The 16,467-nt window shown below is 40.7% G+C and overlaps 1 protein-coding gene across 3 annotated transcripts in view; it reads right to left on the reverse strand.

The window, feature by feature from the left end:
• Positions 1 to 16,467, reverse strand: part of dock1 (dedicator of cytokinesis 1) — a 243,654-nt gene that overhangs the window by 191,018 nt on the left and 36,169 nt on the right. For 2 of the 3 annotated variants that reach the window (XM_088070341.1, XM_088070340.1), the window contains exons 6-14: positions 16,127 to 16,275; positions 15,343 to 15,478; positions 12,177 to 12,334; positions 10,420 to 10,501; positions 9,715 to 9,850; positions 7,576 to 7,648; positions 4,810 to 4,949; positions 1,200 to 1,325; positions 118 to 242 (exon numbers count right to left, since the gene is read on the reverse strand). In XM_088070341.1, coding sequence (XP_087926467.1) covers positions 118 to 242; positions 1,200 to 1,325; positions 4,810 to 4,949; positions 7,576 to 7,648; positions 9,715 to 9,850; positions 10,420 to 10,501; positions 12,177 to 12,334; positions 15,343 to 15,478; positions 16,127 to 16,275 — 1,125 coding nt within the window. The remainder of the gene's footprint in view (positions 1 to 117; positions 243 to 1,199; positions 1,326 to 4,809; positions 4,950 to 7,575; positions 7,649 to 9,714; positions 9,851 to 10,419; positions 10,502 to 12,176; positions 12,335 to 15,342; positions 15,479 to 16,126; positions 16,276 to 16,467) is intronic. The other variant, XM_042508037.2, reaches the window with a different exon arrangement.

Here is a 16,467-nt window from a genome sequence, read left to right on the forward strand (position 1 = left end):
GTAAATCACAGACTGTCTGAGAGACCGATCGGCTGTAGCACTTGTGTCCTGAATGCTGAGAATGAGCTGAACCCAAGAGAAATACCAAATAAGTAAGTTAACATTCCTCAGTCGTACCTCCAGTTTCTTGCCGTCCTCGTCATAAACAGACATGGTCACTTCGACGTTTTTGGGTGTGGTCTTGCTCCCCTTGTCAAAATCCCCCAGGACCAGAGTTACATAGATGTCATTTCGCACATCACCTTTAGCAAACAGAAAAAAGCAGGTCAGGTGGAAGGAAATAATTACAAAATTACCATTTGTATATCAATTACTCACTGTGCTGCCTTGAATTCGTGAAGAAAACTATTTTTCTTGATGTCTCCATGATGAGCGAAGAATCCAAAACAGGCAAACATTCTTCATGAATTGAAATCATTTGGTCCACATTTAATAACGGCAAAACTAAACTAAAACATCAGTTCCTAAACACTCACACAAGTCATGTAGGATAGTCCAAGTCCCACACATTTTACCAATGAATTTTCAAAACTTTCTGATAATATTTTTGCACATATTGATGGTAAGTAGTTTATATTGGGTACATTCAGGACTTTATAGTGGCCATAAGGCACATTAATGAGAATCTTACTCCAATAAGCTAATGCAGGCATTGTAGCAAAAATGTAGTGTAATGTAATGCAGAGTCTTTAACTAATGTTTGATATAGTTTTGCGTTTGTTAAACATGGTTCCAAATTTTCATAAAGAATATTCGCCTTTTTGGATTCTTCGTTTACCATGGAGGCATGCAAGAAAAACAAAATTTTCTTCACAGAGTCAACATAACATTATGTGAGTAACTGATATACAAATGGGCATTAAATGGGTGAAGTAATCTCTCAATGGTCTTTGTGGAGCTCCAGGTTCATACTTTGCGATATATATGAATATTACTGCACAACTCATTCAATCTTAGTTGGCGTAATTGGATATTTGGCACCCTTTACTTCATGGGTGACTTCAGTCCATTAAATGACTAATGTCTTCATCAAACCTTAATAAAGTGTGGTATGTTCTCTTCTCCCTCACATCCATTGAAAGCACAGTTCTTAATTCTCAATCTCTTTTTGAAATTATGATGTGTTCAGCCTAGAAAAAGACGACTTGCAGAAAGAGTCAGCCAAGGTAAAGCTTTGAAAAAAAAAAAAAAAACTCAACCTGGCATGATGATCTCAGGAAAGCCCATCTTGCGAGCCACAGCTGTTGATCGGTCCACCAGGTGAGGGAAGTCTTTCCTTATCTGATGGATGTCTCCAGGAAGCAGCTTCAGAGTCACCCACAGGCCTGGTGATGAATTCAAGGCAAGGAGGGGAGGGACAGAGATAACGTCAGGAGAAGACAGCGTGAGAGCAAACTGCCCCAGGAAAATACTAAAAAGAGATTTCTTCTTGTGCTTTGCGGTGTCAGTTGTCAGAGTGACATCTACCAGCTTGAGGGCAAGAAACTAAATAGATGCTGCCCTTAGGGATGTGATTAGGAAAACATAATAACAGAGAAAACTGTGTGTGTGTGTTTTCCTTGTGCTCGGTTAAAAGTGCAGTATAGTGTGTAGGTTGTGCATTACTACAAATATATGGTGACATTAGAGAGCTTTGTTATTGTAACAACACATACATATCACAGAACATATTTAAATGTGTTGAGCCCAGAAAATTGATGCCAGTTTGACATCTAAAGTAATAATTGTAATATGAACAATGTATTTCCTTTGTGGAGTACTTTTGTCGTTTTCATCGTTCTTAACATAATGTATTGTTACTGTAACTGCGAAACAAGTCACACAGACATGGGCTCAAATAAAAGGTCTACTTCTTAGCAACAATGCTTGGAGAAAACAAATAGGTAAATGTTTCACAGAACACAACAAACAGACATTTTTCAGCAGCCTAAATGGGAAAATTTTAAACAAAAAAATTTAAAATTTTCCTTTCCAGTGCAAAATTCATGATAATGTCCCCAATGCCCCGGACTTTTTCTTTAGGCACTTTTTATTCTAATATGAGAATAAGTGACATTTATTGTAGAATATTTAAATCATGCAGTAATTCCCAGACTTACATAATCGGTCTTGGAAAGACCTGAGAGTGCAAAGCTTGAGAAGAAACTTTGAATAATTCTGAAACAAAGGGCCTTAAGGGGTCTTTCATGGGTCATATTTTCTCACAATTTTAACACCAGAAGCTGCTCTGCATCAGCTGCTGCCTCTTTTCTGCAGACACTGCATGGTGTGCCAGCTTCAGCTCTGCAACCACACTCTTAATATTTGCTCAGGAAAAACAAAGCAGCACAGACACATACCGCTGAACAAGACTGAAATTGACAAATAGGGGGGGGGTCCAATTAAAGCAGTGATCCTGTAGTGCGCACCTTCACAGGCCACCAAAGTGAGCGCTGCCTGTGAACCCTGAGGCTTAATTCACTTTCACTTTACAGGCCCCATATTGTTATGAGTGACACATCTCTCACTCGCCAAGCTGGAAGCCTTTTGATATGCGAGCGTGACCGAAACAGCTGCTCTCAGTGCTCTGCTGTTCTTCCCAGTGTGGGCCGGAGCAGGCCTGACATTTATCCAAGTACATCTTCATAGGGCATGACAATACCACGGAGGCTGTCATGTTGTCCCCCCTCTCCGCACAAATCCCTTCGATGGCTAATGTTATTCGTCTAGCCACAGACATGTCAAATCACTGATAACATCCAGTCTTTGCCGAAGACTCACCAGCTTAATTAACAGCAGGATTACTTACATCCTGTAGTCATGGTGATGAGGGCAACTATTTATAGTATGAGCTGTGATTTATAGTGCGAGCACTTGACAAAGAATTCTGTTCTTATTAGCAAGATGAACAGTTTCAACTCTCTGCCTGTAAATTGGGGGTAATGGTACTTTATATGAAGCAATCTAAAACACAGTATAAAAGAAAATTACATTAGTACAGCAGAGTGCTGTTAAGAGAAAATTTGTCACGTTTAATATTACCCTCTCATCTTAATTACAATCCTTCCCTGAAATTTTTTTTACATAGATAACAGCACTTCAAAACAGATGCAATTCTATAAAGAATCAATGCCAATGTTGAGAATAACCAAAGAAAAGTTGGAGGAAAATACACAATCACAACTACAAACTTTTTTATTATTATTCTATTATTTTTTGGCCGATATTACATTCCTCCGTGTCCAGTCGAAAGCAATATGTGCCAATAACAGATTTCTAGAACTGAAAACAAAAAGATTGCATCAGCGTTATGAGTGTGTGGCTTCCCCCTCCTTACTTTGATGTCAACCAACTCTGATGTCTACAAAAATCCAAAATCAAGCCAAGTTTCTTATAACTAAGGACCACTGGGTATTTAGTGACCTAGTTTACAAAGCCTTGTTTCCACCAAGAAGTCCAGTTCAGTTCAGTTCAGTTCATAACATCTTAGAACAGTTATTTTTGCATTTTTATTGACAAAAGTTGTGGATGGTAGCAAAAGAACTGCTCCATCAGGGCTGGGTATTGTTTGAAAAATTCAGATACCAGTTCCTTTAATGTCATGCCGATACCTATTGAATACTTTATTTCAATACCCATAATGTGAATGGACTATCATGTTTACCATAAAACTTCAATTAATAGCCTGGGCCTTAATTTGCTTTAATCAGTTAAGAGGTAAAGATGGAAAGGGAAGGATTGCGACACCTGGTATAACGACACAATACCTCTTTATGCTCTTAAAACAGATTAGCTGACCACAAACAGAGTGCAACATTGAGATTTTGTTGAGTTTGTGACGTACGGTGACGAATGACATTAAAGCAGTTGCTGCAGTTGCTGCTGCTGCTGGATGTTGGCTTCATACAGAGGAAAGTTATGAGTCAGCCCAGCCGCACACATTCAGTGACAGGGCTCTTAACACCGCACTGTTTAAAAAAAATTAAATCAACAAGTTTAATGACGGAGCAGAGACTGCTGCTGTAGCTATGTGGCTTGTGCTTAACGGGCAGACGCTGAAGTGACCGTTAACCGGGAAGATAGCAGGTCTGGACACAGCTGTGACAGAAAGTCTGCTGATCCGGCGGGGAGATGGGACCACCAGACCCCCCGAGCAAAAAAAGATCAAACTGAGGTATATTTTAACTGTATGTGTTTCAATACTTCTTGGTACCAGGGTATGTCGGTCGATACCTTAAAAGGTAGCCCTACGCTCCATTATGTCCTGTTTTTTTGTCACACATCTGTGTAAGTACCTAGCACACTGATCTGATACTAAACTGTAGAGCTAGAAACACCAAAGTTCATTGTCAGGTCAAGAGTGCATTGTCACTCTTTCTCTACAATGACTCAATGCACAAACCCTTTATGTTTTAAAACCCCACTGGTTGCGACAGAGACTGTAAACATTCTTTTTTGTTCTGGAAATGTTGGGGTGCAATCCTGTTGCATGGATGATCAACAAGAGGCATCATCCGTGAAGAGGAATTACAATGAGAGCTAGATAAAGAATAGAGTAGCAACAACCTCACCTACATTTAAGGGTGCTGTTTTGGTGGAAAGCTAAACAGATTTAGGGTTAACGTACAAGTCCATATAGGTTACACTCCACCAAACCTCTCTACACCGAGAGGTTTGCTGGAAACACAGTTTACGATGTTCATAAGCCTTTTATCAGCTGGCTAAAATCATCTTATAACATGAAGAAGGCACATTTATTTATAAAAGTCTGACAGTAGTGTTGAGTTTCCTTCCTGAGGCTGGTTCTTGTGTCTGAACTTTGCACTGTACCTTGGCCCTTGTGATTGACCTCTTTGGCGGTGATAACTTTGTTGATGACTGTCTGGAGGAAGTCGTTCTCCCCTGCCACCCTGGGTGAAAAACGGGAGATGTTCAGCTGCTTGTGGCGAATGGCGTCATCCAACGCTAGCCTGCAGTATGCACACGACAGGCAAACACCACAGAGAAGAAGAGATGGCAGAGAAAGAGGAGGAGGAGGAGTGAGGCAGAGGAGCCACAAAGTGATGGTTGTGAGGAGGGGAGTGGGATGAAATAGACGGGAGAGACAGAAAGAGACACACCGAAGAGTGACGCGAGTACCGTGACAGACACAAAGCCGCTTGTTAGCAGTTAACAGTGAGGCAGGATGGGTGATGAAAGAAACACACAGAGAAATCATCGTTTAGGAAATTATGCCCAGTCTGCATTTATAGCGTCTCTGGAGCGGTGGGAGGCTTGACCTGCATACGACCTTTAAATGACTTCAAAGAGAACTACTTAATACCCCGAGCTGTAAACTCCAGACTGTTCCCAATCTGAAGCAAACTCTCTGCTTTAGTGAGTGCAAACTAAAATATTACATCATGTTTTGCTCTCCACAGGGCTTCAGGTGTAGACAGTACCATACTGATTGAGACGAGTGACGTACAGCGCATAAGAAAGTAACAGATGTGCTCTGGGAAGCACCACATGTGTGGCAGCTGTGAGAGAAATGTCTGAGGTGGGCAGGGGGAGACATCTGCAGTAATAGGGGACTCTAAACAAGCAGAAGAAGTAGAGCATGGAGGAGAAGACAGTGGTGATGTCAGCATGGAGGAAGCAGTAAAGGATCTCTGTCACTCAGGCTGTCTTCAGCGCCTACAGCCTTGAATCCAAAACTAATCCAAGCAAGAATGTAGAATAAGGGACAACACAAGTTACATTCACGGGACAAAACATTGTACGACAACAGGGACAAGGCAAGTTCTCCCACAAATTTGCAATAATAACATTTTTGAAAGTATTTGGATCAGATTTTTGTTTTTTAAGTTGGACGCAGTGGGACGCTGAAACGGTTTTCAGGACATGACGGCAAGAAGAATCTGATTTCATGATCATTATCAACTGTGCTGATTATTTTTACTTAAAGAGACAGTTCACACCCAAATCAAAAATACCTATTTTCCTTCTTACCCGTAACACGATTTATCAGCCTAGAATGATTTAGTGAGAGTTGCAGAGTGGTAGATATATCAGCTGTATTGATGTCTGCCTTCTCTCCAACATAATGTAACCAGCTGGCACTCCAAAATGCCCAAAGCACCAAAATACATTTAAAAAACTCAACAGAAATAGACTGCCTGCTTTCCTCTGCGCTGTGATACGGCTGGCAGGTGTAGTTCAGTGGCAATAAAATAGTTCCTACATGAAACTGCTCACAACAAGTTCTGTGGACTAGCTTGAGTAACCGGACTCATTATTTTTGCAAAAAGACATTGCTGTTGAGTTTTCCAAATGTTGTTTCTTGATGTTTTGAGTATCATAAGCCGAGTGCAATCTAGTTCAATTGTTTTGGAGAGAAGCTAGACGTCTCTATGGCCAATATCCAACAACTGGCTACTCATACCAAAACAATCTAGACTGATAAGTAGTACAGTTAAGAGGAAAAACATGTATTTTTGTTTTAAGGCGAACTGTCACTTTCAGATTAATTGATTAAAAAATGTCAGAAAAGAAGGAAAAATGTCCGTTACACCTCCCCTTAGTCCAAGGTGGCATCTTCAAAATGCTGGTTTAGTCCCACTGACAGCAATGATATAAAACGGACATTAGCAGCAGGTCCTCAAATTTAAGAAGCTACAATCACTGAATGTTTGTCATAAAATGGCTTAAATAATTAGTCAGGTGTTGTTAATTTTTTTTTTTTTTTTTTTTGGTCAGGCAAGTAATTGATCATTTCGGCACAATGTGAACTTCTGCAACGAAAGCATTATCTAAATGCCGGTTGGTTTGATTCCAGATTACATGCCAGAGATGAGCTCAACTCAGACTTAATGAAGGAGTGTCTGGAACAAACAAGAACAACAAACTTTTCAGCAAGATTTCAATCTATCTGGTCCATTTCTGAAAGCTATTTCCATTTCTGTTTGGATGCCAGGAGTCTATCTCAATTATATCACTACGTCAAACCCCCGCTAAATGACTTCCTGCCTCTGATGGCCTTGAAAACATGCGCAGTCCTGTGTGGTGGAAAAGCTATTTCAAAACTTCATCAGTTCAAATTTCACTGGCAAATATTCACAATTGGGACATAAATAACGCCTTGTAGAACCTGTTCTTCTCTTCACACAGGAGGGCACTAATTTCCATGATTTATGCTCACAGATAAAACTGTTAAGTGAGGTGATCTGCCAGCTAAACTGCCTGAATCTGAAGCCTTTCCAATTATGCAGGAAATCACGTTAAGGAAAAGGTTACTCTGGCTCTGTACGCAGTCCTATGAGAATGGCAGCAGTTAATGAGATTGCCTTAATTGAGTCAGCAGGGAATAGTGGAGCGCTACTGTCTTAAAACCCCCGCTAATCAGGTGTCAAAAATTCAAGACTTTTTAAAAATGAAATAAAATACAACCGCTGTGTCTCTGACATGCTGTACATACTCAAAATAATGGAAATAAGTGTAAGAGCAGAAATATATCAGCTTTGCTATTTTATGCAACATTATACAAAGTTTAAAGGAACTCTGTGCCCACTTATGTGTGAATGTGATTGATTTTGTGCAGCTGAACAATCCACTTACGGCTGAAATGGGATAAAGTGCTGCTTGTCCTCATCGTCCATTTTGCCTGTTATGATGTCGGTGACATCCATTACTGTGAAAAAACAAGAAGAGAGGGTTAAAACATTCTCAAGGCCTTCAGAGGAGAGCAGGGCTTTGAAAGAGCTACAGAGAATGGCATGGCAAGGCTACATCGGCAGGTTATAGCAGGCAATGACAGCTTTTCTTCAATGAGCACTAATTAAGGCAGATGCTAGACTGCAGTGGAAAAAAACATGATGGTGGTGCCTACGTAAGGTGAAATCAAGTTAATCCTGATTTCTATGAACTGCACAGAGATCACAAAAAGCTGAAAAAACAGTGATCTGACTTTAAATACACATTTCATGTAAAAAAAAAAAAAAAAAAAAAAAAAAGGGTAATCAAATATCAGCTGTAAGAGTAATTTAAGACACCCAGAGAGTCTTGTTTTTGCTGACCTCCACTGATTTGATTTTTTAACTTGCTGCAATGACATACATTTGTGCTCTGGGACCCTGTGATGTCATTGTTGGATGTGGTTATAACTTCGCCCACACCTGACCACAGCAGGGTGTGGTTAGGTGAACCGGGCTTCAAACTTTGAACCAGAGAGGGTGGCAAAATGCTGCTTTTCAGTCTGGTGTTCAGTTAAACATAGGTTGAACATAGGTTACAACATAGTATATGCTACACATATTCATATACAGAAATGTTTGTAAATTTGTAAATAGTGTATTATTAATGTATTATATAGTGTTACTTCCTTTGTTGTTTTCAATCTTATTTCCTAGCCTGTATACTAGGCATTACACTGCACAACTTTTATAGGGTAGGCTGCCAAAAATAAAATGCACTTTGATTACCTTTAAAGCATATAAATCTAAATATTTCTGTATCATGACGTGGTTGAACATTTTTTCTTGCCTCAAAAAATGAATAATGAATGAATAAAATAGTAGTTTCACACATACACAATTAGTTTGATTCGTTTTTTTTAAGCTGACAACTGGAAAAACCACAACGTCAGGTCCGTATTCATATGAATTTGGGGTAATTGGCGGCAATAATAGCAGTGAAGTCTGGTGAAGTCTCTGGAACACTGTGGAAAGTCTGCTTGAGGTCCCTAGTGGACTGGTTGAGTTGAGCATTTGAACAGCCCTCAGCGGTCACAGACGTCCCTGGAATGCATCCGCAAAGTCCGTAATTTTGCAAGTGTGGTGAGGTCAGGATATTTGGATTCAGCCTCTTTAAATGTCTTTACATTTTTACAACACTTACAGCAGTGAACAAAACTGGATCTTAGTTAACAGCCTCAGTGACTAACACAATACAAAATGGGGTGACATAACACCGCTAGAATAATGACTCCAGTGTTAACAAACAATGCATAAATACTTTTGCTATTTGCCAAGCGTGCAAATTCACGGGTTGAATATGACCAAAGGTGAACTTTGACCAGCAGAGACCGACACCAAAACAGAAAACACATTCTTGAACTGGTTCCAGTTGAAGTGAAAGAGAGATCCCAGCACATATTTGTACTGACAGCACCTTTACTCTATTACCTACAAGCCAGAGGTCAATCATATAAAGGTCGTTATTACTGTGTCTCTAAAAGAGCAAATCTCAAAAATCACACTGTGTACTGCTGCAATGATGATGACATTTAAAGATAAGCCGTCATAAATCAGGCTGTCATTTACCACCCCTTTAAGTGGCAATGGGAGAAAGACACTGAAAAAGGGGTATAATTTTCTCTGTTGTAGAACTGTGGGCAAAACTGTCTACATCTAAAAAAACATCTAATTAGTTTACGATATGCCTGGCACCTTGCCAGCAGGAGATAAATCAAACTTTAATTCTTCTTTCCACTTTTGCTGGATAGCTATGAATTTTAGCCAAATACATTGACTCATCTGGGCAAAGACTTTTGCACAACACTTACTTTGAAGTGTAAGGCAAAACAGGGGAACTGTTCTCTCTGATCTGATCTCACGCTCATGGGGATATTGCAGCGGAGCCAGGGCTATGAAGTTCTGAAATAATCAGTGTTTTTAAAAGGTGACCTCCGACTACAGTAACACAACTCATGCCTTGCAGCGCTTTTTTTCCACTGAGTCTCTGTGTAGTTTGCTTCACCTGCCACTCCGAAGGGTCTTCTGAGTCCTGACGTCAGCTTTTTGGTGTTGTTGTCTCGTAGCTCCATGCGCCCCACTCTCACAATCTGACACACAAAGCTGATCTTCTCTCTCTTCAGATCTTCACTGCCTAAGTCCTGAGGAGAGAAAAAAAAGAAAAGCAGTGAAAAAACTGTTGATGTTATTGCCTAAGCGTCTGTAACAATGACTTATACTTTAGGCAGACAAATTCAAAACTATTACAATCAGATTACATGCATACCCCTGAAAAATGAATTGAGATGTAAAGCATTTTTTCAGGTCACAGCAATGCTAGGGTGCACAACAACTGATCGATTAGAGGCACCCTCTTAGGTGAAGATGAGTTTGTGTTGAGGGCAAACGTTTCACCACAAATTGCTTCAGCTACATCTGTGATTGTGTCCACAGATTCATTTCCTGTGGGCAATCCCTTCCAAAACTAGCAAAGTGCTCCCAGTGGGTGCACGCTGACCCCTCTGCCCTTGGGCTTCCATTAGATAGAGGTGACTGCCTTGGTAAATACATACAGCGAGCCCAGCTCTTTCTGAGAGAGCTTAACAAATACAGGCTCTGCAAACAGGCTCCCACATGCCTCATAACATGGCTGAATAAACAGTGGACTACCACAGGCGAGCATGCGCACACACACAAACACAAGGACACTCATACAGGCAAACACACTCACCGTGAAGACCGCCCGTAGATTATGAAGCTGGTCTATGTCTTTGACCAGACCTGAACTTGACCATTTCACCAGGTAGTTTTCACTGTGGGGAAAAGACGACACATAACTCGTCGATATTAAGTGTGTCGCGGTCCATTAATCTGTGATGTCATCAATGCAAAGATCACATAATCTTTTTTTCTATTATTTCTTATTTCATTATTATTAGTTCTTATGTTTGCCTTTATTTAGCAGACAGCTGAGATAGACATGAAAGGTGTAAGAAAGACACACAGCAAAGGCCTGCGGTTTGGAAACAAAACCTGGGCTGCAGCGGAGGCCTCAGTCTAAATGGGGCAAACACACTACCAGGTGAGCTAGAGGTCACCCCACATATCATCACCTTTAAGATACGTTATTATTTTGAGAGTCTCACAGCATATCTGCGTCACCGTCACATAGCGCCAGGCAGACAATGGCAAGCAGCCAAGGAAAAGACAACAGTGATATAAATCAGCAGTGTTGAAGCATTTTAGATCTCGGAGAAAAGACAGGTGGACAGACAAGAGTATGTGCTGTATGCAAACAATGCCATTATGTAATGAAATACTGAATTTGTTAAATATTCTTGCTTTGAAGTCGTGTTTTATGTGTGTTGTTGGAGTCAATTTAGAGTAAACTTTATCGTACTCAACTGGTTATAATTTTTTACAATTATTTATGTGACGTTCTTTTCTTTTACGGCCAAAAACAACAAAGTAAGGGGTGGCGGCCTCTTCTGTAAAGTGTTAAATAGGGATATGAAATCATCTCAAATCGATAGTAGGCCCTCGAATAGAATAGAAATTATATTGTGGCAGACTTTGTGATATTGGCAAATATCATATTGTTGTCCAAATAATTGATATAATATCATATCATGGTGAAACTAGTGATTTACACCCCCAGTCATCATCTGTCACTGCAATTTCTCAGATTCGTGCAGAGACATCTATGACACAGCAAATTAAGACAATCAGTTGGCTTGCATTAACTCGAATTTCCTTCAAAGCTGCGGAAGCCTCAGTGTTAATCCAGACACCGATCCGCTTGGGAAACAAAATACATGACTGATGTTGGATGCGAGAGAAAACATTCCACAGCCGAGCTGCTCTACTTGTGATAATTTGCTGTCACAATCATAAAACAATGGCAAATCCCTGGGAAGCAGGCTGCACTCGTTCTGGTCACGTTCCTGCATGGTGTGTGTGTGTGTGTGTGTGTGTGTGTGTGTGTGTGTGTGTGTGTGTGTGTGTGTGTGTGTGTGTGTGTGTGTGTGTGTGTTTCCAAGTGTCTGTCAGTGTTTGTACTTGCTGATGCTTGATTGTTCTGGAAAGTATGCGTAAATCTCAAACATCAAAAGCCATCTAGACATATTATCTGGTCCATAATGGGCATTAGTTTCAGTGCCGTGCTTACAAAGAGCAAATCTAAACTCATCACCACTCAATTTAGAAACACTGACTGTATTTGACCGTGAGTTGTGATGATTGCTATGAAAAGAAATTCCACTGTCTGAGCTACAGTCAAATACAGGACATGGATGCACAGTTCAGACTGCAGCTCCAGGCACATCATCTATACAATTTCCCACTAACAACAGACACAGACTTGGATTTCAATTACCAGTGCAACAATACATATAAATCGTAAAACTAAAATGCTGCAAAAAGCCAAAAAAAAAAGAAAAAAGAGAGAGAGAGAGCGAGAGATAAGTGAATATGCACTCATGGTTTTACCTGATGAACTTGGACTCCACTGGGTCGTAGAGTGACATGAGCACCTCTGCGTCCTCTCCGATCTTACAAACCACATTTTTTAGAGTCACAAAGAGGGCAAATGCTGGTGTGGAGGCAAACTTTGCTTGCCTGGTCAGATCAATATTCTGCTTCTGAGACTGTCGGAGGAAAAGAGAGATATTGCATTCAATACTGGGCATTCTTCCACAGCTTTCTGTCACATGCAGTCAGACCTCAGGCCTGCGTGGTTTAAACAATAAGCCCAGGAGAAGATCTAAGGATTACTAGGACAACATCAGCGTGTGGATTACTGAATGTCAGCCGCTGCCTCTGTGTCTTTCTGAAAATTTCACAAGTTCAGGAGCAAGATTTAACAATGTCTATAAATGCTTAAGAATTTATTATAATATATTCTGTCCCCACTGGAATAAAGAGCCTTAACAATCGCTTGATCTCCAGAACTGCATCTATCTGCAGTAAAAGCAAGACTGATTGCATGATTCCTTGGACGCCCTTCAAAAATATGCCGGGGCCATATCATTAATATTTATCAAGTTGACCTGGACACTTTCTTATTGCCTATGCATATGCAATCAAGACCTCTGGATGAGAAGGTCACGTAAGATGAGACCACATAACTGCAGGGCACTTAGCGTCTGACAGTCCTACATACTGCCAACTGACATTCAGGTGAGGGATGCCACTGATGCGCCAAGTAAAATAGACAAAGAATCTGGCTGAGCTCCTGACTTTCTGTAGAAGCAGTCAAGCGTCTTTGTGTACCAGCAGTGGCCTCATTATCCACACCTCTATACTGAAGTTGTGCAAATGCCAACAATTCCATTTTAGATGTGACTACAGGGGTTCTGTTTATTTTCTGTGCATTTTTCGAACCCTCAAACACAATTTGTCCATTAGTTTGATTTTTTAATAGCCTGTGAGGTTATTATTTGACAGTGGTCATTCAAACAACAAGTCATCTTTCCTTAAATTATGATTTTTATTTTATTATTATTATTATTATTATTATTATTATTATGCAAATGGATATCTTGATTCATGGTTTTGAAGCAGTGGGATTATTGTCACATGTAAAGCCAGACCTATTTCCACAGTGTTGCGTCTGGAGGCACACGTTATAGTTCTGCTATGTTGGTATTTCTTAAAGCAATCACAATCATCTTGGGGGGAGCAACATCCAGGACACAGCAACATCACCACGGTAAAATAGTGTCAGGGGAACTTGCTTTGGAGAATTTGCAAGATGGGAACAGTCATTAAAATGGCAAATTTTCCGCAAAAACAATAACAAACAGATGTCAACTGTGTGATTTAACTTTTCTTGCACATAAGCTCTGGAGAAGCTCACTGGACCCACGATAGACATTAGATTTGCTAACTGGATGTTGCTCTTGCAGAACATTATTATGACAACACAACAAATGCTCTTGTTAGTGGAATGGATCAGTACATTGGTATAGTCAAGGTCTTTGATGCATGCTGCTGCCAGGGTAAAAACACGCTGCAATTCAACTCCAATAGGCTGTGTCAGAAAACAGATCTACATCAGGCTTGAGAGTCCTATGAGACGGAGTCTGGGCTTTTCCAAGGTGCGTTCACAAGTTGTTTTATACATTATAGATTTTTACAACAATACTCTGAAAGAACAAAGCAGGCATGTGTATTTAACAACCCAAATCTTAATCAAAATGTCCCATTTTTAGTGTGTAGGTTGTTAGCTTACACTAAGAGGTTGTTTTTGTTGTCTCCCATAACAAAGTGGATTTGGAAAAATGGTAAAATGCACATAGCGGAGCAGGGGAATGGGAGAGAATGCCAGCTTAAATAGCCAGAGAGTGGTAGACTTACAGCTACGTCAACATTGCGTAAGTCAGACTACATATGAACAACTAAATCTAATTGAAAATACAATGCACAGAAAATGTCACGTTAGTTTTGCAGGTATTTAGTCATTAATTAAAGTACTGACCAAATTGAAATTTTGATGTCATGATGGTTTTCAATAAAAATAAATTCACAACAACAAAATTAGAGAAATTTGTCCTCTATGGGCCTTTAATATCTCCACCAGATTTCACAGAAATCCATCCAGGAGCTGGAATATTTCTATTTGAACCGACCAACCTACACTGACATCACCAGAGCCACACTGCTAGTGTGGCTAAAAGTTTGTTTTATTCTTGTGCCTAAGGCCCTGTATACCCTGTGCGATTTTGGGCTTTCCCAAACGAAAGACAACCAATGTGAAAGAAACATGGTGATATCTTTGGTTGTGGCTCTAAAATGGTGGTCCTACGTCGCACAGGGAGAGAGGTTCAAGGATGGTCATTGTCACGGTCTTATGATCAAATTCTGACAGTGTCAGAAATTTGGGATGACCATCTCACTGTGACTGTTGTTATGACCTACGTCTACAAACCAACCAATAGAAATGCAGCATGAAATTACGCACCAATCAGCATGACACTGCTTAATGCTAATGGATATTTTGAGCTCTCGTTGCAAAATTTGCATGCTTGCAAGTTGGCCTCTTTTCCCCAGCCACAACTGCGTCCACTTTCTCCTCCGTCTCCTCTTCTTAACCATTTTTGAAACACATAAATGCCACAATACCGAGGGCATGATTCATGTTTGTTTACATTTTGCTCTTATCACAACAGCGGTGTAAATAGATGATGCACACCGACAATGTTTTGTTCTTGCGTATCGACGATGGACATACATCGTATCCCGCGATTCAGTAGGCGTTAAACTAAAATCTCACAGTCTGTAGGAGACTTAAGGATGGAGCAGACACTCCTCACCAGAGGGGAGCAGTCTCAAATGAAGACAAATGAGGGGTCATGTCGAACAATTATCTTGTATGATGAGCAGTGTTAACCCTTCTACCCTGCCCTGGTTTTGTTTTCCTAACGCAGAAACTGTAACTGCACCTGTTTGACTCTGACTGAGACTTAATGAGCCAGAAAGAACAAGATCGAGGGTGCGACTACTTTCACATCACACTGTGTACTTTGTTCACTCACAATGTACACTAATATGCTTCTACATTTCTTTAATATTCTCTCTGGATAAAGATCACAGTTTAGCTTCAGGAGGAAAAGGTGGTGACCAAGAGGCAGGACTTAATTCTTTCTGTCTTTACCTTCTCCTCCTGAATCCGGTCCTCGATTTGCTTGGAGGCCGCCTCATGTGCTCTGAACAGGCTGATGGTGCTGGTGAGCTCTGGGTCCAGGATGTTTCCATCTTTGTCTCTGACCACCAAATCAAGATCTAAATACCTTGAATGAAAATGGGAAAGAGTCAATGAGTGCAGGATAATGAGAAAAAAAAACAATAGCATGCCACAAGAGACAAGGTAAGTATTGTGAATATGTCACATTTATGAGGGTGGAAACCAGTACACATTAAGTGCATGCTGCCACTGTTTTGCCTCATTTTCTCCTCATATTAGACTCCATTCAGCTCCACTTTTTTTTTTCAAAGCTCACCTACTTTGTTCAGCTCTTTCTTCTACAGAGGGAGTCCAGACCACAGCATGCTGCCGAACATGCAGTCAATGTATTTCATCAACTCATCACTCCCTGCTTCTGCAGAGCCAAAAGCCATTTCTTTACCTGGCCAAAGGTTTTAAAGTTTCATCACAGGAGGAGAATAGAGCTTCACAATTTTCATTTTCAACCGATTTTCTAGGCCCACTGCAGACACAGCAGGAGCTGTCATTTCATGATGGAATACAGTACAGTTAGCTGAAGCTAAATCCCTCTAGTTTGTCCTCAAGCTAAGTGATGACCTGTCATTTTCTATTGACTGACACTGCTGACCTATTCCAACAAGAGTCATTTCAACGGATAGATATGAGGATAAAGGGATATGAGCTCTGGGGAGGCAAGGAGGAGGCTGAAAGCCTCTGAAGACTGGATCCTCACTTGTTGCCGTAGTCTATCTTGGAGGTGACTTTCTGTTTGAGCTCAGTGAGCTCGTCCTGTGGGAGGGTGCCGGACAGGATCTGGGAACGCCATTCGATGAGGTCATAGATCATATCACGGACAGAGTTGAACATCTCGCGTTTGTCCCCCTGACAGCAGAGACAGACAGATGAACGTGTGAACGGTAAGACATTTAAAGAATACAAATGCTCCAGTGTCTGAGCTGTTGACTTGTAAGAGTACTTGTTAATGCTGGCAGGTCAGACATCTCAACAGGAGCTGGTACAGGACAGTGAAGGTGATCAAAGCTCTTAATAATTGAGAGCAGGTTGATTTACCTT

The sequence above is a fragment of the Plectropomus leopardus genome, chromosome 19 (assembly GCF_026936395.1).
Source record: "Plectropomus leopardus strain MGB_pleo_1.0 chromosome 19, ASM2693639v1, whole genome shotgun sequence".
NCBI classification, from domain to species: Eukaryota; Metazoa; Chordata; class Actinopteri; order Perciformes; family Serranidae; genus Plectropomus; species Plectropomus leopardus.